At 40.0% G+C, this 19,984-nt stretch overlaps 2 protein-coding genes and 1 long non-coding RNA gene across 3 annotated transcripts; 2 read left to right on the top strand and 1 right to left on the bottom strand.

The window, feature by feature from the left end:
• Window positions 1–76: 76 nt before the first annotated feature.
• Window positions 77–3,332, top strand: LOC117443568 (uncharacterized). The gene is made up of 6 exons (XR_004551695.2): window positions 77–277; window positions 1,191–1,340; window positions 1,421–1,540; window positions 1,723–1,816; window positions 2,234–2,340; window positions 3,146–3,332. It is a non-coding gene; the product is annotated as an uncharacterized lncRNA (long non-coding RNA).
• Window positions 3,333–6,870: 3,538 nt separating this feature from the next.
• LOC139434480 (uncharacterized) lies at window positions 6,871–7,998 on the top strand. Its single transcript, XM_071204335.1, has one exon. It carries the CDS (start codon window positions 6,910–6,912, stop codon window positions 7,837–7,839), a length of 930 nt encoding a protein of 309 aa, XP_071060436.1. The 5' UTR covers window positions 6,871–6,909; the 3' UTR covers window positions 7,840–7,998.
• Window positions 7,999–11,227: 3,229 nt separating this feature from the next.
• On the bottom strand, window positions 11,228–16,322 carry LOC117454313 (prostaglandin E2 receptor EP1 subtype-like). The gene is made up of 3 exons (XM_034093502.1): window positions 16,076–16,322; window positions 13,820–14,730; window positions 11,228–12,169 (listed from the first exon to the last, which is right to left on the bottom strand). The coding sequence occupies exons 2-3, from the start codon at window positions 14,687–14,689 to the stop codon at window positions 11,900–11,902; spliced, it is 1,140 nt and encodes a 379-aa protein (XP_033949393.1). The 5' UTR covers window positions 14,690–14,730; window positions 16,076–16,322; the 3' UTR covers window positions 11,228–11,899.
• Window positions 16,323–19,984: the final 3,662 nt, after the last annotated feature.

Below are 19,984 nucleotides of genomic sequence, written 5' to 3'. Positions count from 1 at the left end.
AAGGTACATCTTATCTTAAGAACACTTCTTATTACATTACTTTGCTGTGTGCATGCAGTGCGTGCTTGTGTACCTATCAAAGTCGTGCGGAAGGAGGCGGTGGCCCTCCTGGATCAGGGCGTCCCAGTACAGCAGCTCCTCATACGCCTGGTGCTCATCCCACTGCTCTGCAGCGGCCATGCTGTCACGACTTTCAGGAAGCTACCACCTCTTTCAGAAGAAAAACAAACGTTTCTAGTCAGGGCACAGCGGCCACTGTAAAATGTACTGAATTATGGTAGGCAAGTTATCCGAATGCATGTTTTGCTAACATCTAACAAGCTAACCTTAGCTAATCTCAACGGTGTAGCATTGGCATCTCACTTGATGATAGCAAGCTAGCTAACGCTTTCCAGAATAACAGTACCATGTTTGTGAACGTGTAATCATTGGGTTTATTTTGCACAGTACCACTACCTTCAAGAGAAGTTACGCCTTTGCAGTTAGAGCTTACCTTTGACAAAAGCGAATACAAACGCGTATAGACCTTTTCGCGGTAACGTAGTAAGGAGGACTTCTTCTACTTTCCTGCTCCTCTTCTTCTACGCTTTAACTGGTGCACTATGAATCATCATAAAAGGTGCCGCCCCCCTCTCTACGGTGATAAAAGCCACTACGGGTCGAAGGGCTTTATTTAGAGATATTTAAATAAAACATAGGCCTACTGTACATATTTGTATACTGTCTTATTTGATATATCTATATCAGTAGGTTGGCTGTATGTTTTATTTCCCCTATATGGGGCATTCTACTGAATTAGTACAAAGTGTGGTCCCACAACAAGAAAAACTATTTAACAAGACAATTAAGTATTCATATATAGATATTTACTAAGAATATGTTATGGTCTATTTAAACACAAGGCATTAAATTAGATAGTGATAAGCTTAATATGTACAAATACATAATTTATAGCCAGGGTACTTTCTATTGGGTGTCCCCAACCCTGACATCAAAATTTCAATTTATGTAAATATTAAATAAACACTTAAAACATTTTTTTTGAATGTGTTCAATGCTGTATTTAGAAGATCTTTATGATTACATTCAAACAGAAGTTGGAATATTTAGATTTATTGTGGGTATCAGTTTTTTAATAAAAAAACTATACTCAAAAAATCATGTCTCCAATTTTCATGTCACTACCATAGGTCACTACCGAAACACAAGAGCCTCATCCCAATACCCCTCCTCGACTCCTCTCTTCCCCTCCTCCGGGACTTGACCCGGAAATCGATCAAGACACCCCATGCGGACTTGAAGGGAACGACTTCCTGGCCTTCCTGACATCCAGGAAAAAGGTGCGATTCTAATCTATTTCAATGCCAAAAGCAAGTTATTGTTTTTTACTTTTTTAATATGATTTTTTGGGGAATTTCAGTTTGATTGGACAGTAGAAATCTACTGGAAACAGTGGAGAGGGAGGAGATAATATGCAGCAAAAGGCCGAGCCGGATGGTTGCTGCTCCGTGTGGAACGTGTTCTATCCAGGTTCTATCAGGTAAAGCACTTTGGTACCCAGAATGGTATTGAGTTTGAATGTAGCCTTTGGAAGGTATTTTCCAACAGTGCATTGTAAAGACTGAAAAAACAGGCTCAGGTTAAAGCTTGACATGATTTGGTCTTTTACTTAAGAGGATGTTTGTCCTCCTGTCTTCTCTTATTTCCTTATCTTTCTTTCAGGTGTAACATCTACCAATGGTTGTACATAGACCTCCTCCACCTCTTTGCTGTCCTACTAGTCAATCTTCCTGATCAGAGCCTTTCCTAAATAGTGGTAAGTTGTTTTACAGTTCAGTGTACGTTAATTTAGCAACTTAATGCTTGACTGCTGTTGAATAAACCCTATATATATATATACATCCATCAGCAATCAATACAACAAATCATCCAACACAAAATAGAAGAAATCTGGACCTATTCTATTTATTTTTATACTACAGCATCTATTGGGAATGCTCATTGATGTAATCAAGAGCCATTGAGTCTAGCTTTGTAGTCGGCCTCTCTGAATGTTTATCATTTCTTTGTCTCTTAACATTCCTATAATCATTTGTTTTTTTATTGTTATTGTTTTGTTCTTTATTTTTGTTGTGAGAATCACTTTGCAATTGTGTAAGTGCTATATAAATAGTTATACTAATATTATTGTTGTTACCATCATTACTAATGTCTTCTTTATTTATCGCTGCAGAAAGGTTCAAAAAGTTCCCTGTACATCGAACCATGCCTGTCCGCTGTTCCACATGTCTTCAGTCAGTTCTGGACCCTATGACTCGGACACTAGTTCTACCATTAGAGGTAAGCAGTGGTAGGAGAGTGGAGTTATCTTTGTATTTAGGCTGCAAGTCGACAAGAATAGATTACAAATCGCTTAAAAAATGGTTCAGAGGCACCATGTGTTACGCAGGTGTGGCGCATATAATATGCGGTTGAACTTTAAAATTAAATTATTTCCGGTGCAGAGACAAACACTCGAGGTGTACAAAGTACAAAGTACAAAGTATAAAGTATAAAGTACATACTGGTGTTAATAAAATATAGCATATATCCCTCAATTTATCGACAATAAAAATGACAATACATACTTCCGGGTGTAAAGTAATATATCTATCATACTGTAGATCCTTCACCTCCACTGGAGGTAGATTCTGAAAGTAAAATACACTTCTCACTATAAATGTAATCATAAAGCATTGTTATGGCCAAACTATCCTACAATTTAGGATTTTCCATGGAAAAGTGTTGGATTCAAGATTCAAAGCTTTTATCATCATATGCTCAGCAGCTACAGTGTAGAAATGTCAATGAAATTCTTCTGACCTGAGCTCCTCCAACAATGCAACATATATAATAAAATACAAAAATACAAAATAAAAAGTAGTGCAAAAAGTTATATGATTATATGATAACAGAATATGAAATTAAATAATGTAAATTAAGGAAAAAATTAAATACGGTGTATTGCGTGGATAATAGACCTAATCCCAGTGAATGTTCAAAACTAAATTTGATACATTTTTCTTTTTCATCTCACAGTGCACATATTTAAGTAATCATAACACAAAGCTAAAAGTTAATCTGTTTTTTCCTTTCTCTTTTCAAGAGTGCTTCAGAGGATGGCTGAATTCACAAAACGTGGAGAAGACCGAGAGAGAGAAGTTGGCCGGTTACTACATTTCACAAAAAATAGAGGACCTTGTGAGAAAAATGGAAGGAAACTGCTTAAAAATATGAAGTATGGGTGTTTTGAAAATGTTTTCAAATGTGTGTTAATGTTCATTGTGTGTTATAAATTATTTTCCTGCTTCTAATCATTTGATGTATGAGTATTTATTTACAGACATTCTGGTACCTTTCTGGTAAGGTAGGTGCTCTGAAATGATAGATGTTCATTGAGCTACTGCAATTGGGTGAGAGTGTTTCATCATCATATATGACCAGCTTAACCATCAAGTAATCCCAGTTAAAGTTATACTCAAGATCATACCAGTCTGACCAGCTAATGGTGACCAGCTAGAACACTGTGACCACCAGCTTTTACCAGCTATCCCGACCAGCTAGACCACTGTGACCAAACCAGCTATCCTGACCAGCTAAAGTGTCCAAAACCCCTCTTAACCAGCAAACTAATCCAGCCTAATATTGACCAGCCAGACCAGCCTTGTTGGTCTAAGGCGCTGTGTAACAGGACTGGGCAGATAAAGAGGAAAGTGGTAGTGCAGCAATCACGACAGAGGCAGAGTTCAAATCCAAAAAAAGGCTTTATTGCTATCAAACTCCAAAAATACCTTCCATTAAACAAAGGCTAACGTAGCCGGGCCGCTAACCGATTTACCAGCTTACAAAAAAACGTTTCTTTACACTGGGAGCCTCCTGCTCCCTCCATGTGCCACACACAACTGAGCAACTCTGTGTGCTTTGTCTCCCTTGAGGGAGTGATTAGCACCAGGTGTGAGGTCTCCACACCTGCTCCCAATACTGCTAATTGGAAGAGGGTGGAGCCACCTGTTGGGAATGTAGGTGCCTCCCACTACCCTGCCTCTCAGCCCCTTACAGCTGTTTTTTTCAGCAGGGAAGCAGGTAAATCCCACCATTTTGAAATAAATGTGTTTTAAAGTCTGAAAATCAGTGTGTTACTTTAAAGGTCTCTTATTATACTGTTGTTAGGCATATATTATAGGTCTCAGATATATAAAAAACATGTCTATGAACTGAAGTGTTTTGCTCAAAATACCAAACAGATCATGCATTCTAGCCTCATTCCCCTTTATTTCTGCCTGTGATGATATGATACTGATTGGTTTTAATGTATGTTCAATTTCAACAATCATCAACTCTGGAATCAATATGATCAGTATTATGCATTTTACAAAGAAAGTTTGCATTATGATTTTTATGAATTGTATAAATTCAACTTTGAAATGTGATTAAAAATGTAATTGCATTGATTTAATTGTGAAAACTCTCAAGGCATATTTGTTCAAATACTATTTAGAGAAGGGAAGGTAGAACAATCCTAACAGGTTAATATAATACTTTTTTACTACAGTGTATATGTAGGCCCAATCCCAAACCACTCCCTCGACCCTACCCCTCCGTGATGGAGTGAACTCCGTCTGTAGCCACACTCGCAGCTCAACGAGGCTCCCTCCTGTCAGATGGAGGGAGTAGGCTTGTTTGAGACAAGCAAGACCTGCGCAGACCTGCGCAGTTGCGATCAACGTCTTGCTAGTGCGTTGCATGCTGGTTAGTCATTAGGCTTGTTTGAGACACATTGCGGCTCGCCTCGAAAGTAGACGAGAGTAGCCGATCGCAGCCGGGGGAGGTCTCAAAAAGCTCGCCTGAAGTCGGGAGATGGGTCTGTCTGCAGACCGCAGCAAGGAGGCGTTTCCTATAGGGGCGTTTCCTATAGGGGCGTTTCCTAACTTTTTTTATCCAGCTGCTTTTATAAATCCTCGCAGAAGAAGTCATTGTTCTAGTGATGGGAATTCCGGCTCTTCTTGCTGAGCCGGATCATTTGGCTCACCAAGAAGAGCCGGCTCTTTCGGCTCCCAAAGGGCTCTTCAGTTTACCACATATTATACCTTTTAATTAAATCAAATGTAGCCCTGTTTTGACTAATTATTTATATGTGTACACATATATCACTTAAATTATTCAAGACATCCTTTGTACTAAAGTATTCAAAAGTAAAAATTACATGTTTAATATAAATTATTTGCTGTGGCCAATTGTTTTCATTGCATTTACAGACCCGTGTAACTCTCTGATACCACCCAATTAATGCATTGACTTGCTTGTAGAACCACGCTACACAAAACAGATAGCAACACCTATAAAAACTATTTAAAAAAAGGGGCTACTGTATCAACCTATATAAAGTATATAAATATAGTTTTTCTCCCTGCAGGAGAGGGGAGCGTGCTTTGAGATCAACTGCTAGGCTGCAGCGGGGAGAAGAGGGGGACAAAAAGTAGGAAGAGAAGTAATGGGTCAGAAACCCTCCTTTTTACGCAGCGGTCCAGACATAGACATCATAGCTACGGCGACATAGTTGCCAGTTACTTTTTGCATTAGGGCAGGGATATCTTTCAAGGTTTGACATAATGAATTGTGCTACTTTTAAAGCAAGCAACGATGTTTTCAAATCTGTAATCAAAAAGCTCCTCAAAAACACTACAGAAGCAGTTCCTGCCGTTGTTACGTTAGTTCAAACAGTAACAACGGACTACTTTTCTTAGCGGATGCATGTCAATTTAAATCAATACAAAAAACTATTTTTTAAATCAATAAAATCTTTTTCTAAATCCATAAAAGCATTTCAATTATTATTGGGAGTCATGTCGTTACTTTGTTGAGAATGTGGCCATGTGTAATAAGCGGGATAATGTCCACATTGCACATTGCATAATGTGCCTTCATGCCGATCTAGATCCCTCCGCAAAAACAAAACAAAAAACCTCTCGTTCGCGGGCGAGAGCCGGCTCCCGTCGTTCACTATAGGAAACGCCCCTATAGGAAACGCCCTATAGGAAACGCCTCCTTGCTGCGGTCTGCAGACAGACTCTATTGGAAGTCGGACAGCTCGGAGACGGCGGCCCAATCCCAAACCACTCCCTCGACCCTCCCCCTCCGTGACGGAGTGAACTCCGTCTGTAGGCACACTCACAGCTGAATGAAGTTCCCTCCATTAAGGGTTAAGGGTATAAATACAGCGGCAAGCTTTGGGACGGCCTCCCCTCTCTCCGCAGGAAACGGAAACGGAAACGGACGTCATGGTGTCCAACCCACATCTGTCGGCTGCATTGACCTGCGTTGCTATCCGTCGCCTGTTAGCGGGTGCAATGGCAAGATCCAACAGAAGGCGCAGAAGGTTGAGGCGCATTTTAGCGATGTGCCAGTGGCAGATAAACATTTCAATATTGCTAATACAACAATTATCTTCACTTTATTTCTTATATAGTAGCCTATGAACTTTGTATGTGTAATACAAATAGATATTTAGATATATTGTGATTGATCATTTAGTCTTTCCTTATAAGCTATACGTGTATATCTGTATAGTGTCTGTATAATTCCAACACAGAGAAATGTTGTCAGTAGTTTATAGAATAAAAAAGGAAAGGTTAATTTGACTTGCTCTCAGAATTGTTTACAGAGCTGTGTGTGTGTGTGTGTGTGTGTGTGTGTGTGTGAGTATAGTTATTGAACAATACTGTGTCCTGTGTTTGTCTTTTACAGGGGGGCAAAGGTCTTTACATGCAGCTCAATGCTACTGCCCCAATTCTCACCGTGTATGCCAACCCTGAAGCCTGTCTAAAGAAGGACTTTAGAGTTAAGCGATCTAGTGTGGTGTATTTAGTGCAGATGCTTTCCTCCCCAAAGGACCACGGATGGGGACAAGACATCGAGGTGCTTGTTCTCCTCTACAGCTTGGCCCATGGACTATCGCTCTCTGTGGTGGGTTCAGCATTCGGGATTCCCAAATCGACGGTCCACAGGATCATCAAACACGTCACCGGGAAGATAAAGGCCAACCTGAAGACCCTCATTTCCCTGCCAACCGCAGATGAGCTGCCAGAGATTGCAGATGGCTTCTGTCAGCTTGCAAAGAGTCCTGCATTTCACCGTGCTGCTGGTGCGATTGATGGATGCCATATTCGCATCAAACCTCCAGGAAACGAGTACCACAAGGAGTACATCAATTACAAGCTGTTTCCTTCCATCCAGATGCAGGCCATCTGTGACTCAACTGGGAGATTCCTGGATGTCTTCATCGGCTATCCAGGCTCCGTTCATGATGCCAGAGTACTGCGAAACAGCCCCATCTTCTGCCAGGCACTGTTTCCCCCAGCTGGTTGGTTCCTCCTTGGGGACGGTGGTTATCCCTGCCTGGAAAAACCAGTGGGATTACTCACACCCTACAAGGTCCCTCGCGGCCAGGTGCAGGCCAGATTCAACAGGCATCATGCCAGGGCTCGGTCTGTGGTGGAAAGAGCATTTGGAAGGATGAAGGCTCGCTGGAGGGCCACCCTTTTCAAAGCGCTGGAGGTCAGTCCAAGCTTTGCCCCTGACATCATTGCATGTTGTGCATTTCTGCACAATCTGTGCATAGACATGAACGATGTCCTTGAGGATGCTGAAGCCTTCCCCCCTGAAGATGGGGACCAGAGTCCTCCCCCTGCCGCAGCATGTGGACAGGAAAGTCCTGGACACCACCTAAGGAACAGGATTGCTGCACAACTCTCTGCTCCTGTCCAAATGGCACCACACCTGAGAGAGCACAATTACATCTAATGAACTTTGTTTTTTTGTGTTTTTTTTTGGCAAAACGTGGTTGTCTGTTAACTTGTGTTTTTGAAATGATGTGCACACATACCTGATTTAATTTTGTTTGTTTTAGTGAGCTCCACTTCTCACTTTAGAGAAAAGAGGTGAAATAAAATAAACCTGTGCACCGTTGATTTCAAACTTGGTTTTCCTGAATTGTCTTTCTGCATAATCCTAAATTGGAGACAAATGTCCTTACCTCTTGGATCATTCAATCACGAGCACAGAGCAAAGGTTCAGAAAATGAACACAGGTCTTCTAATACAATCACTTTTGTTTTTGAGTGAAACTCTGCAAATGGTTTGACATGAGCAATTAAGACCGTAAATGGCATGTATATTTTAATGCCTTATACCTATGAAGCGCACACACATATCTTTATTTAAGATGCTGATATTCAGGGTTAATCTTCAGGCTTTGGAAAAAACACTTTAGTTCCGTGCACACCATTACTTTGTGCACAACTTTTCCTTCTACATTATGAAACCCACACAGAACAATGTAGCCATCTAACAATCAAGCAAACGCAATGTCACCTTCATCACCCGTCTACCTGTATTTACTATATCCCATACAATATTGAAGACATGAAGGACAGTACGTTAAATTAGGTTTATTGTCTTCCAAATAAATAATACAAGCGAACAAAAACAAGTCTTTAAAGTAACATCAATAATCAACATAGAAATGGCCAATGGTGGGGGGGGACAAATAAATCACATTTTGTCGACCATTTTTTCGAACAGGGTTAGAAATGTATCTGAGTGCTGCATTATTTGTCTGTGGCGTTCGTCCTCTTTTTCTGCCTCGCGTTCTAGGCACTCCAGCACTCCCATAGCACCTTTTCTTTTTTTGGGGGGGGGCTGCTGGGTGGTTCCAGCCTCAGACAGTGATGAGGGTGGTGAGGGGTCTGGATCATCAGCCACATTTGGGGGGGGGAAGGAAGAGGAGCAGGAAGCAGCCTCCGGATCAAAGAGGATTGTGGGGTTTGCCAAGGCTGAGGCAACAAGGACAGGAGGACTAATTGAAGGCCTTGCACCTATGGCCTCATCCATGGCCATGAAGAAGGGCCGTGTGGCAGGGGTTTCTTCCCCCTGATCAGTCCCTGTTCCAGTCCTTGGCCTTTTAAGTTCCTATTGCAAACAAATGCATGTTAGAAATCTTTGTTCAGCTTTTTCAAAAACAAACATGTTTTACAATAACAATACACCATTTACCTTGTATTTCTTTTTTAGGTTCTCCCATTTCTTGGAGGCCTGTTTGTGAGACACATGTTGCCCAAGGTCCAGTTCCTTAATGATTGACCTGTTATCATAGAATATTTAAATAATATATATTGGTGTTGAGGCAATGACCCACAGTGCACATTCATTACTTTCATTGCACAACATATGAATTGAGTGCATAACTCACTCCCATGCTTCTTTGGCAGCATTGCGTTTTTTGCAAAACAGGTCATCCTTTTCCATTCTTAAAGCAATAAGTGCCTTGGTTTTTACCACAGTCCCTGACATTACAAATCACACTTAAGTTTAAACCGATTTCGTAAGTGAATGGATACATGAATTGACACATGTGTTGTTAGTTTGATTCCGATTTAGATTTGTACATCTTCAAAATAAAAATCTAATGTAATCTTGGCAAATCAAATTAACACGTGTAGATTTATAAATACATGTTTTAGTTAAGGCAACGTATTATTTATCCTTTAAAAAAATAACCACATGGAACTCACATTTGTATGACGTTGTTTCCTCCATGCCCGAAAAACGGTTGCACACCTGTGGAGTGAGATTATCAAGCCTGCATCCATGCAAACTCGCTGTCGGAGGCTTTTATAACCCACTACGCCTCCGCCCTGATTGCTTTGGACCAGCCCTCAATATGGCGGACCCTCCGCGTGAACGCGCAAACGGAGGGGTAGGGTGTAGGGGTAGGGTGTAGGGTGTAGGGTGTAGGGGTAGGGTGTAGGGGGCGGTTTGGGAATGGGCCGGCTTCTTCATCTTCTTCTTCTTCTCTCGGTTTTTTTCAGCGGATTGCAAACAACTTTAAGGTGCATACCGCCACCTCCGGAGTCGGCTTGACTCGGTTTGCATTTATAAAGAATGCACAAATGTGTTTAATCGTTAATGTCAGATATGTACTAAGTAAATACATTTGTTCCTGCTCAAGATTAGATTCAACTTTATTGTTATTGCACATATTACAGGTACTGAGAGAACGAAATGCAGTTTAGCTTCTCAGGTGCAACAAGCAGTGAAGTGGAAAGTAATGTACACAATCTACAGAATAACATATAGAATGAATTGAATGATGAATAAACAGTGGGGTATGAATACACTAGATATCAGCCTGTGAGCAGTATGAACAGTGTGTATGAATATGCTAAGATATATAAAGTATGAAAACGGTATAGCAGTATAGTATAAAATATATAGATATTAATTTCATGATGATAAACATTGTGGAACAATGATGACAAATGGGAATGGATGTGGCGACGTAAAACTGACACAAAACAACAACAAACTTTTGCCAGCCAATTGGAGAGTTTCATCAGCAGCACGGGGTAAAAACCACCAATGAGCGCTCAGCTCGAGATACCAGCGAGCCGTTTCCCATCAAGCATTTCGCTTCCGCAGCTCGTGGAGAGCAACTGCGCCAACTCGCCTCACCTCGCTCTCAAGGCTGCGGGCGTCTTTGTCCCGCGAGATTTCAAAGTCTCATGTGGGCGAGCCTCCAGAGCAAGTAGATAAATCACCTATGAATGAATTGCTTCTGACCTCCTCAAGCAAATTTCTAAAATATCATTATCTTTAAATAGTTCTTCATTGAATTTGTGCACAGTTAAGATAACATTCTCCAGGTGGTTAACATAATTCAGGATGTGCCAGTTATAATTCAGCACTTCAAAGTGAGTCACATGAATTAATGAACAATATGTCAGAAAGGCTTTATTTTCTATCCGGCAGACGGTGATGCAGAAAGGAAACTAATAAAATACCAAGCTGGTGATAATGGTATTTCATTGAAGCACTGAAGCGTGTCTCAAGTTTACATCCTCAACTAAATCAAATATATTTGCTCAACAATATTCTGGATTTATTATGTTATTACCCGCATGACCTTAGTGGATAATTTGTTTTGGTCCTTTTTTATTGTCATCACTGGAATGTGAAGACCAGAAGGAATCGGCAGGAAATTACTGCTGCAGATCATACTGTCAATAAAGATGTATTTTATCATTAATACTCAGGACAGCAGAGAGAATACTTAAGTACTAAATTCAATTCAGAGTAAGGTCACATTGCATTCTTTTATTTACATTCAATTATAATGTCTTTACATATCTTCTTTAAAATCGAGGGTAAAATTCAAGTTTTAACTTACAAAAAAATACATTACATCATTACATTATACATTACTGTATAAAAAAATGGAAAGCATATTAAAACGTAAACTTACAGTACATACACTCCACAATACTTGAATATTTACATTCCTTCATGAAATACATTCAGCAGATTATTAACATTGAACACAATCCAAGTACTTCTGCTTTACTCTGGAGCTCACTCTGGTGGTTATATTGGTGCAGCTCAATTCTTCCACATAAATGTAAGAGCAAGAGACGTGCAATTTATTTTTTTACTTCCAATGATGGTTAAAATGAAGTTATGAAATAAAACATTACTCATTCCCTACATGAGTGGCGCAGTATCACACTTCTGTGTTCATATTCTGTGGCCCTTCATGTTTCCAAATGAGAATACAAAATTACCAAGGAATGTTCACTTATTACAAGAAAACTATAAAAGGTTTATGTGCAAAACAATAGCATTAGCTAGCTTCCATTAGGGTCAGACAATGAACTCAAGGGTACACTTTGATGGAGTTTGAGAGAGGTACTTTTGATTATATTAAGCATTTCCAGCCCAAAAGATATTCTATGTTGGTCTCTCTTCTTTATTCTCAGGGTTCTGTAAATGTTCACCTGAGGACAAAGTACTTATCAGCTTCCCTCAGCTCAAACTTGGTTGACTTGATACTTCTCTGAGCTGGGGAAAGAGGTGGGCTCCCAGCGGCCGATGATAGTCCCCCTCATTCCTGCCTGGCACTTAGCGATGAGGTAGATTTTGCGGAGAATGGTGCGCCGCAGCAGGATGTAGACCCAGGGGTCCAGAATCTGGTTCCATGTGGCCAGTCTCACGGCCATCACCATCAGGGTTTTATAGCTGGATAGGTCCTCTGCTATGGATCCTGTGTAGGAGCGGATCGCCGACATCAGGCTAAAGATCTGCAGGGGTGAACATCTTGTATTACAACATGATGAGAGGGTAAAACTACTGCATAAGTTACAAATAATTTATATAATTTTGTTGTATTATCACATCCAACACATTATGTTATTTTTCGCACCCGTATCAGCATGATACATGAAACATGTTAGAAAAATCTCTTCATCAGTAGTGGAATATGTTTTCAGATGTATAAACACTCTATTACAAAAAAGTCTCACTTTCAAAATGTTACTTAAGTAGAAGTACCAAAAGTAACACTATAGTCATTAGGCAAAACACTTTATTTCAGTATAATGTTGATTATATAAATGGATTATAATCATGGATGCATTAATGTCTTCATTACACTAATGTTGAAGCTTGTAAATGAGTGGCTAGTTTGTACCTTATAAATTGCTGGATAGATTCACCTATAATCATCATCCATCACAATCTGTTACTTAATGAATGTTATGTACTATCAATTTAAACCTGCAAAGTTAGTAAAGCTCTAAAGTTAATGGAGTGGAGTAAAAAAGTAGAATATTTACATCCGAGATGTACAAAAGTACAAATATTGAGTAAATCCGCTTGATTACATTCCACTACTGCTCTTTAGACTACTTCATTTAGTGATTTGTTACAATTATGATATATATAATATATTCTTCTGCCTGCCCCAATTTGAAGGAGAATTCATGCAGCAGATTTTACATTCAGTGTTTGTTTGTAGAATCTCTTCCTCTTGACACGAAGTTGTCTGAATTTGGTTTTAGTGGTTTTCCTTTAGTTACTTCAGGCCTATTTGACTTCGTTAAACTGTAGGAAGGTCAAGTGGATAGTGAGCATCCATAAAAAGAAAAACGCTCAATATTTGTATGGTCTACACCAGTGTATTATTTTTTAAATATTTTTAATCTGTTGCTATTTTCCTACTTGTATTCAGCAAGTAGTCTTAAAAGATAATGCTTTCTGGGTAGTAAAAATACTTAAAGGAGCCCTATGATGCGTTTGGTTCTCCCTATCCTGTAGTATGTTATAGATTTGCTGCATGTAAACGGTCTGCAATGGGCGCCGTTCAAAATGGCAGCACACTGCTCCTAACACTAGGATGGGTCAAATGCAGAGAAACAATTTCCCCACGAGGGATTAATAAAAGTCCGTCTTAAATGATCAAATTCAAAAGCTCCCTTTCAGAGTGATTTTCTCTCCCACAAGGGTGAAAAGAGATGCTGCAGCACAGGCAATATGAGAACAATAAAGAGAGCTAACAAGTCACAGTGGAGGAACAACACACTAATATGAAACCTGAACATGAGCATAATAGCTCTTTAATTTGCAATGGGCAAAAGTTTGTTTTAAAACTTTCTATCAACACTGTAAAACAGTTAAATAAATAAATATGTATTATGTTGCAGAGATAGCCACTGAAAAATAACCTGGATCATACATACATTGTTCCAGCTGTGTGAAAATGACATGCTGTTATCGAACTACAGGCATCATAAGAAAGGGACAACAAATCCAAAGACCTTTACTTATACAATAGCACTTTTTCTAAATGAGTGCTCTGAGTGCCAGTGCATACCTAGCAGAAAGGTGAAGTGATCTCATTATCGCCCAACCTTGTGTGCTCATCCCCTCTCATTGTACCTTCTATGACTCACCAGCAGAGGGCTCCAGCAAATGCAGGAGGTGACCATGATGCCGACCAGCTGCACCACCATCTCTATATCATGAGACTTTGCTGAGTGATGCGAACCAGGCTTCCTCCTGAGCCTCGCCAGCACCAGGGTCAGTCCACTGATGGTGTTACACACCAGCGCCACAGCCAGTGAGGCCAACCCCAGCCCAGAGAACAGCACCACGAACGCCATGTCCACCTCCTGAGTGTCACTGAGCACTTTGATGAAACACCAGGTCCCTGGGTCCTGGTAGGCGTAGGAGCCCAGCTGAAAGCAAGGCAGCAGGGCCACACACAGAGCCGCCAGCCAGATGGCAGACAGGCAGATCTTTGCACGTGTTTTGGTGACTAGAGAGGAGTGCAGTAGAGGCTTCGTGACACCCAGGCAGCGCTCAGCAGCCATGGCACAGCCCATGAAGAGTGGGCACAGGCCGAAGAACACCATGCTGCTACCCAGGAACTGACACATCCCATCGGAGGAGTTGAAGTCATCAGGGTGAACGCCTCCAGAGAGGTAGAGTCTGAGCACCAGGGCACCAGGGATCACGTGCCCAATGAAGTCTGTAAACACCAGAGAAGAGGCAAACAGAAGGAATGTGGCTTTGTTGCGCCGGCGCTGCTGGGAGTAGGCATTGGCCAGGATGAAGAGGGCCACGATGTTGGAGATGATGCCCAGTGTCATGGACAGTATGACCACAATGACTCCACTGGTGGTGGGCTGCAGCAGGGTGAGGTTTCCCTGCTGAGACAGCCCTTCAACTGCCACCCTGGCCTCCACTTTCCCCCCGCTGTCATTAGAGGACCGAGAGAGGAGCGGGGAGGATGAGGAGTTGTAATGGCTCAAAGCTAACATCACTGAACTGTGAACGGAAGGAGGTCCATAGTTAAGGGAGGCTGCAAGACAAAGAAGAAAGACCAAATGAGCTGTGGATCTTAAGAGAAAACAAAGTGAAAAAATAAAAATAAGTGAACATTTATGTCAAAAACTGAAACTGTAAACTTAACAGATTTGAAACTAAATGGACATCTATGGGACATCTTGGAGTGACATGTTAGTCAGTGTTTTCCACCACATTAATAAGGCACCATATCATTGAATTTATATGATATAATTGTGTTGTATTCCTTCACACACTTAGGAATACAACACAATGATATCATATAAATTCAATTATATGGTGCCTTATTGATGTGGTGGAAAACACTGACTAACATGCCACTCCAAAATGTCCCATATATGTCCATTTAGAAGCATCAAAGCTGTGTAACTTCAAATAAGGAAACTTTAAATAGGCCTTAGATATGTTAATATTTGTTCCGTGCCTTTAGGTTGAGGGACTTCTAATAATAAACAATACTTAGTTAAATACTTGAATACATTTTTCTTCATAATGCTCTTTCAAACATGACTTGACAGCTGTTTACCCTGTGAATAGTGTCCAGCTATCATGGAAAATCCCAAGGTAAGTGTCAGAGCTGCAGTGTAGCATGATTGTGAGTGGAGACTGACTTAGGTTGCGTTTGGCTGGAGGTCAAACACAGGTCACGAACAGGACAATGACACACTCCTGCATATTAAAATACATCACGGCTAAGCAATGTAGGCATAAATGAATGAGAATGAGTAAATAATATATATCCGATTTTTCATAAATGTCCCTTATGATAAATATAGCTCTATTTCATCTTACCGTTATCTTATTTTGTCTAAAGGAGTCCAATGTGATGTAAAGAAAAATAAACCTATAAGCTGATGTTCTGTACTTAACTGTATTATAGAAACAGACATTTATTCAGAAAACATTTGTTCACCTTTTTTTTACTTATATGTGCAAAATGCAAATACATGTAAGTGAACCATTATACTTGCTAACTTCTATATATTTTTTACTCAAGCATTGTAGGAATGCTATAAGTGTAAAAATAACATATTGTGTAAGTAAATGTATATTTATGTTGACTCAATGAATTAAGAGAAAGAAATAAACAGTCTAAATATTCAGATTTAAAAAGAAAAACACCATACATTTGCTCTTGGTCTTGCTCTTTGCAGAATGTTGCAGTTTGTAAGAAAGTACAGAAATACAATGCTCACTGTGATAATACAAACGCTATGTGCCGAGTTTTAGTCAGACATTTAAAAACATGCAATCTATCCGATTTAGTTAGCCACATTTTGCTTTAGGAACAAATTCACTTAAGGCCTGTTATTTTGCTTTAAAATAAAGAAATATCTTACCACTACATAGTATAGATATCCTTCCCAGTCCAGCTGAACAACATGAAGATAGTTTTCACTGTCCAACAGATATCATCCAGAAACAAACACTTTCAGGAAATTCCACAGATGTCTTTTTCCTTTAGATCAGAAATCCTGTTTCCCCTTCATAAAGTCCAATGCACCTCCTTAGCGGAGTATTTCCCGAGACTGTATCCCTCTGGGTCCTTCATGGCGGCTTGACGGTTGTAAATGATCCCCACTGACACTCAAATACCGAGCCACGTTTTTATAGCGCCTCTTTCTGCCTCCTGTGAGTATGTGTGTGTGTGTGCGCGTGCGTGCGTGTGTGTGTGTGTGTGGGGGGGGGCGTCTCTGTGCACAGTCAAATTCACGTCTCTGCTGTCGCTTCTCTGTATACATTCACACAGTAAGCGCACTTTAATGCGTTTACTCACTTTATGCGTGTCACGTCCATTCCTAAGAAATTATCTCAAATTGGCGTATTTTACCTCGAGGCAGAACAGTGTGTACAGCAAAGTTTTACTTTACAGTTAAAAGTCATCTTTTAACGTCACCAAGATGTGCAGACTTCACAGGGTTAGGATTTTATCGAGGTGAAGACATTGTTAAGCATTTTGTTTTCTGGAGTCTAGATCTATTTGGTTTAATCGACTACATCATTTTGTAGATGTTTGATGCGCAATCCTGTGCTCAAAAATAACCTCGGAGGTATCAGTTATCCAGAGAGATCGAGTTCATGGTGGATGTGCTGTTTATCAGTTTGCTGTTGGAGACGTTTTCTATTTCACCTCCCTGAAAAAAAGACATCAGAGAAAATGCTGCTGGACTGTTAGTTAGAAAATGTATTAGATAAAGTTCAACGATGAGGTACTTTGTTTTGCATTTTTATCTTTTTCCAAACTTTATTAAAGGACTTTTGCATAGGAATGATGTAAACATATACTTTTCAAACTTACCAAACTTGTAAGGACTTAATCGACCCCTATCCATTCCTTCTGGGATCCACTCATCAAGTAAGTACAATACAATTTTGCAATTGACCAAACACTAATATTGGGGAAAAGACAAAAATAAGCCACATACAAATATATTAAAAAAAAGATGCAATAATAATAACAATACATTATATTTATATAGCACTTTTCTCGGACTCAAAGACACTTTATAGTGTGAGGGAGGGTAGACAAACAAGGACAGGCAAAAACAAACAACAAAAAATAAAAACATTTTTAGGTGGCAGCTAGGTGTATCACATACATTGCTTTACATATTCAATGAATGGAGCTCACACAATGTTCATCTTACGTTCTTGAGCTGGAGCAATGATAAAACTTCCTGTTTCTTAGATTTCCAATTTAAAATATTTAGCATCCATGTCATCCATCCATCCATCCATCTTCTCCCGCTTATCCGTGGTCGGGTCGCGGGGTCCATGTTATGTAACATCCATGTTATGAGGTTATTTAATGTTATTGCTTTCTTTACGCATTTGTAGTATAAGTTTATATAGTTGATATTTCCAAGATGTTCGTGACTGGGTTGGGTCTAAAAGGCACGTATTACAAAGACCCGAAAGGCATTCAAATTGGGAGGACCAGAAATACGAAGAGACAGGAAGGCGTTAATAGAGGGGTATATTCTAGCTAGTCTTTCATTGCAGTAATGTACCCTGTGGAACTGGCATTGGTATTGTTGATCCAAATACCTACATGTTATGGAAACTCATAGTAAAAGTATGGAAATGTAATATTGGCCCTCATGAAGGCTCCAGATGTTCCTCAAGGACTGTGATCTTCCTAAAGGTTTTTGCAGCTGTATTCAGGGAAACATGTCCTTTTTCTTCTCTTTGATTGACACTCTAAGAGGGGAAACCACGAGAAGGCATAATGCATTTCTGATTTTGGTCCTCTCGCTAAACACTCGGGACAGGTGTTTTCATTTTACAAGGACCTAGCAAGCAGCTGGATGACATTCTTAGACACGCTAAGGTTTGGAAAAAGGGTAAAAGCAACAACTCAAAATAGCTTCAGGTTCACAGGAGAGAGGCTGTAGAATGGCACTGACATATTAATTGGTTTAATTGGTATAATAATTTGCTGGACAATTCTACTGATTGGCAACTATGTATTGCATCTGTGAACTGACAGCTGTCATTTAACAGTGTATTGCATTTAGGCCTTAAACATGAAAAATGTCTATTAGAAAAAAAAAATTCAGTAAGTTGAACTGTTGAAAGAGAGGTTTAAGGAGTGAAATATACAAACACATTTCACAGCTGCAGAGAATGAGCAGGAAAACATTTGGTTTGGACATAGAACCACTTCCATGTAAACTTTAAAAGAGACAGTTAACAGACCTGCTAGCATGCTAGGAGGCTACACTTAGGTACGGCATTGTGTTTAAATTAAATGCTTATGTTGGCATGTTGGCACGGGTGGCGCAGTGGTCTGTGCATCTGATCTTCAGATCAAGGGGGGTGCTGGGGAACTCCAGTTCGAAACCCGCTCCTGCTGCCACTGCGTCAGGCCGTTGTGTCCTTGGGCAAGACACTTCACCCGGATTTGCTCCTGTGGGTACACAGTACACAGTACACAGTACATGTATGATACTAATGTGTACTTGTAAAAGCGCCTCGATGACTTTGAGGCGTGAAGATGGACGGTGTGGCGCAGTGCGCTGTGCAATGATCATCAGATCAAGGGGTGAAACCCGCCGCTGCTGCGTCTGTAAAGCCGTTGTGTCCTTGGGCAAGACACTTCACCTGAACTTGCTCCTGTGGGTATTGTCCACAGTGACCATTGCATGTATAAAAAATATGTGTAATGTGTATCTGTAAAGCGCTTTGAGCACTGGAAAAGCGCTATAATAAATGCAAGGAATTATTATTATTATTATTATGTTAACATATACAATGATATTAATCAGGTATAACATATTTGCCATGTTAGCATGCTAACTTGCTAATTAGCATTAAAGCGATACAAGGCCGATGGGTAACTATGATGCAGTTCTGACAATGGCCCCCCCCTTACTTTTTGTAAGGGAATACAAGTCATCCTGAGGGACATTAATGTTTGTATAGGCCTGGTTGTTGGAAAAAAGTATTCTCAATAGGCTACTCAATCATCATTAATGTACATGCTGTGCCCCCCTGTTTGGAAACTTTTCTAGTTGGGGTCCCCATAGGGTAATTGGAAATATTTTAGAGAGTCCTAACCTGGTTCCCACCGAGATGGGTAGGATTAATCTGATAATAATGATAAAACACAAAGCTCCAACTATAATTGCATATGTCATTATGGATTGAACATGAAAAAAGTGCTTGTATGTGCCAATGATCCTGTGCCACTGTGAAACAAGTAGGCCTACTTTTTTTTAATAAAAATATATTAATCAACATTAACTACTATTTGTACAGCAGGTTGCAAATAATCACATCACTATTCCATTCCTATTCCACACATAGCCTATCAATGACTTGTGTGTAGGGATGGGTATCGGTACGATTTTAACGGTACTACTCTTACCGATACTGCTTATTGATCCGGTACTTTAACCATATTTGCATTGGTTATTTTTGTTATTTTTTAAAGGGAAAAACGAAACATATAGGAAACAGAATTATCATCGCTTTATTTAATCTATAGTGTGGATTATGGGCTGCAAGCACACATGACATACCTGCAGTGGTGGTAGTAGCAAGTACTTATTTTTAAGTACTTAACTTAAGTATTTTAACTTTTGCGTCTTTGTACGTCTACTCCACTACAATTCAGAGGTAAATGGGAACCATGAATGTCAGTTTATGTTAAAACTATTTTGAAGAATTTCACTCCACAACATTTGTTTTCATGTCGTTCCCATTGTCTATCTTCCCTCGTTTGCTGTCAAATCTCCAATGCAGAC

The sequence above is a fragment of the Pseudochaenichthys georgianus genome, chromosome 1, assembly GCF_902827115.2.
Source record: "Pseudochaenichthys georgianus chromosome 1, fPseGeo1.2, whole genome shotgun sequence".
Taxonomy (NCBI): domain Eukaryota; kingdom Metazoa; phylum Chordata; class Actinopteri; order Perciformes; family Channichthyidae; genus Pseudochaenichthys; species Pseudochaenichthys georgianus.
This window is presented reverse-complemented; position numbering and strand designations above follow the sequence as displayed.

Coding starts and splice junctions, on each gene's coding strand:
- LOC117454313 (XM_034093502.1), bottom strand. CDS start 14,689: ATGTTAGCTTTGAGCCATTACAACTCCTCATCCTCCCCGCTCCTCTCT. Junction 12,170..13,819: donor TTTGCTGGAGCCCTCTGCTG/GTGAGTCATAGA, acceptor TCACCCCTGCAG/ATCTTTAGCCTGATGTCGGC.
- LOC139434480 (XM_071204335.1), top strand. CDS start 6,910: ATGCTTTCCTCCCCAAAGGACCACGGATGGGGACAAGACATCGAGGTG.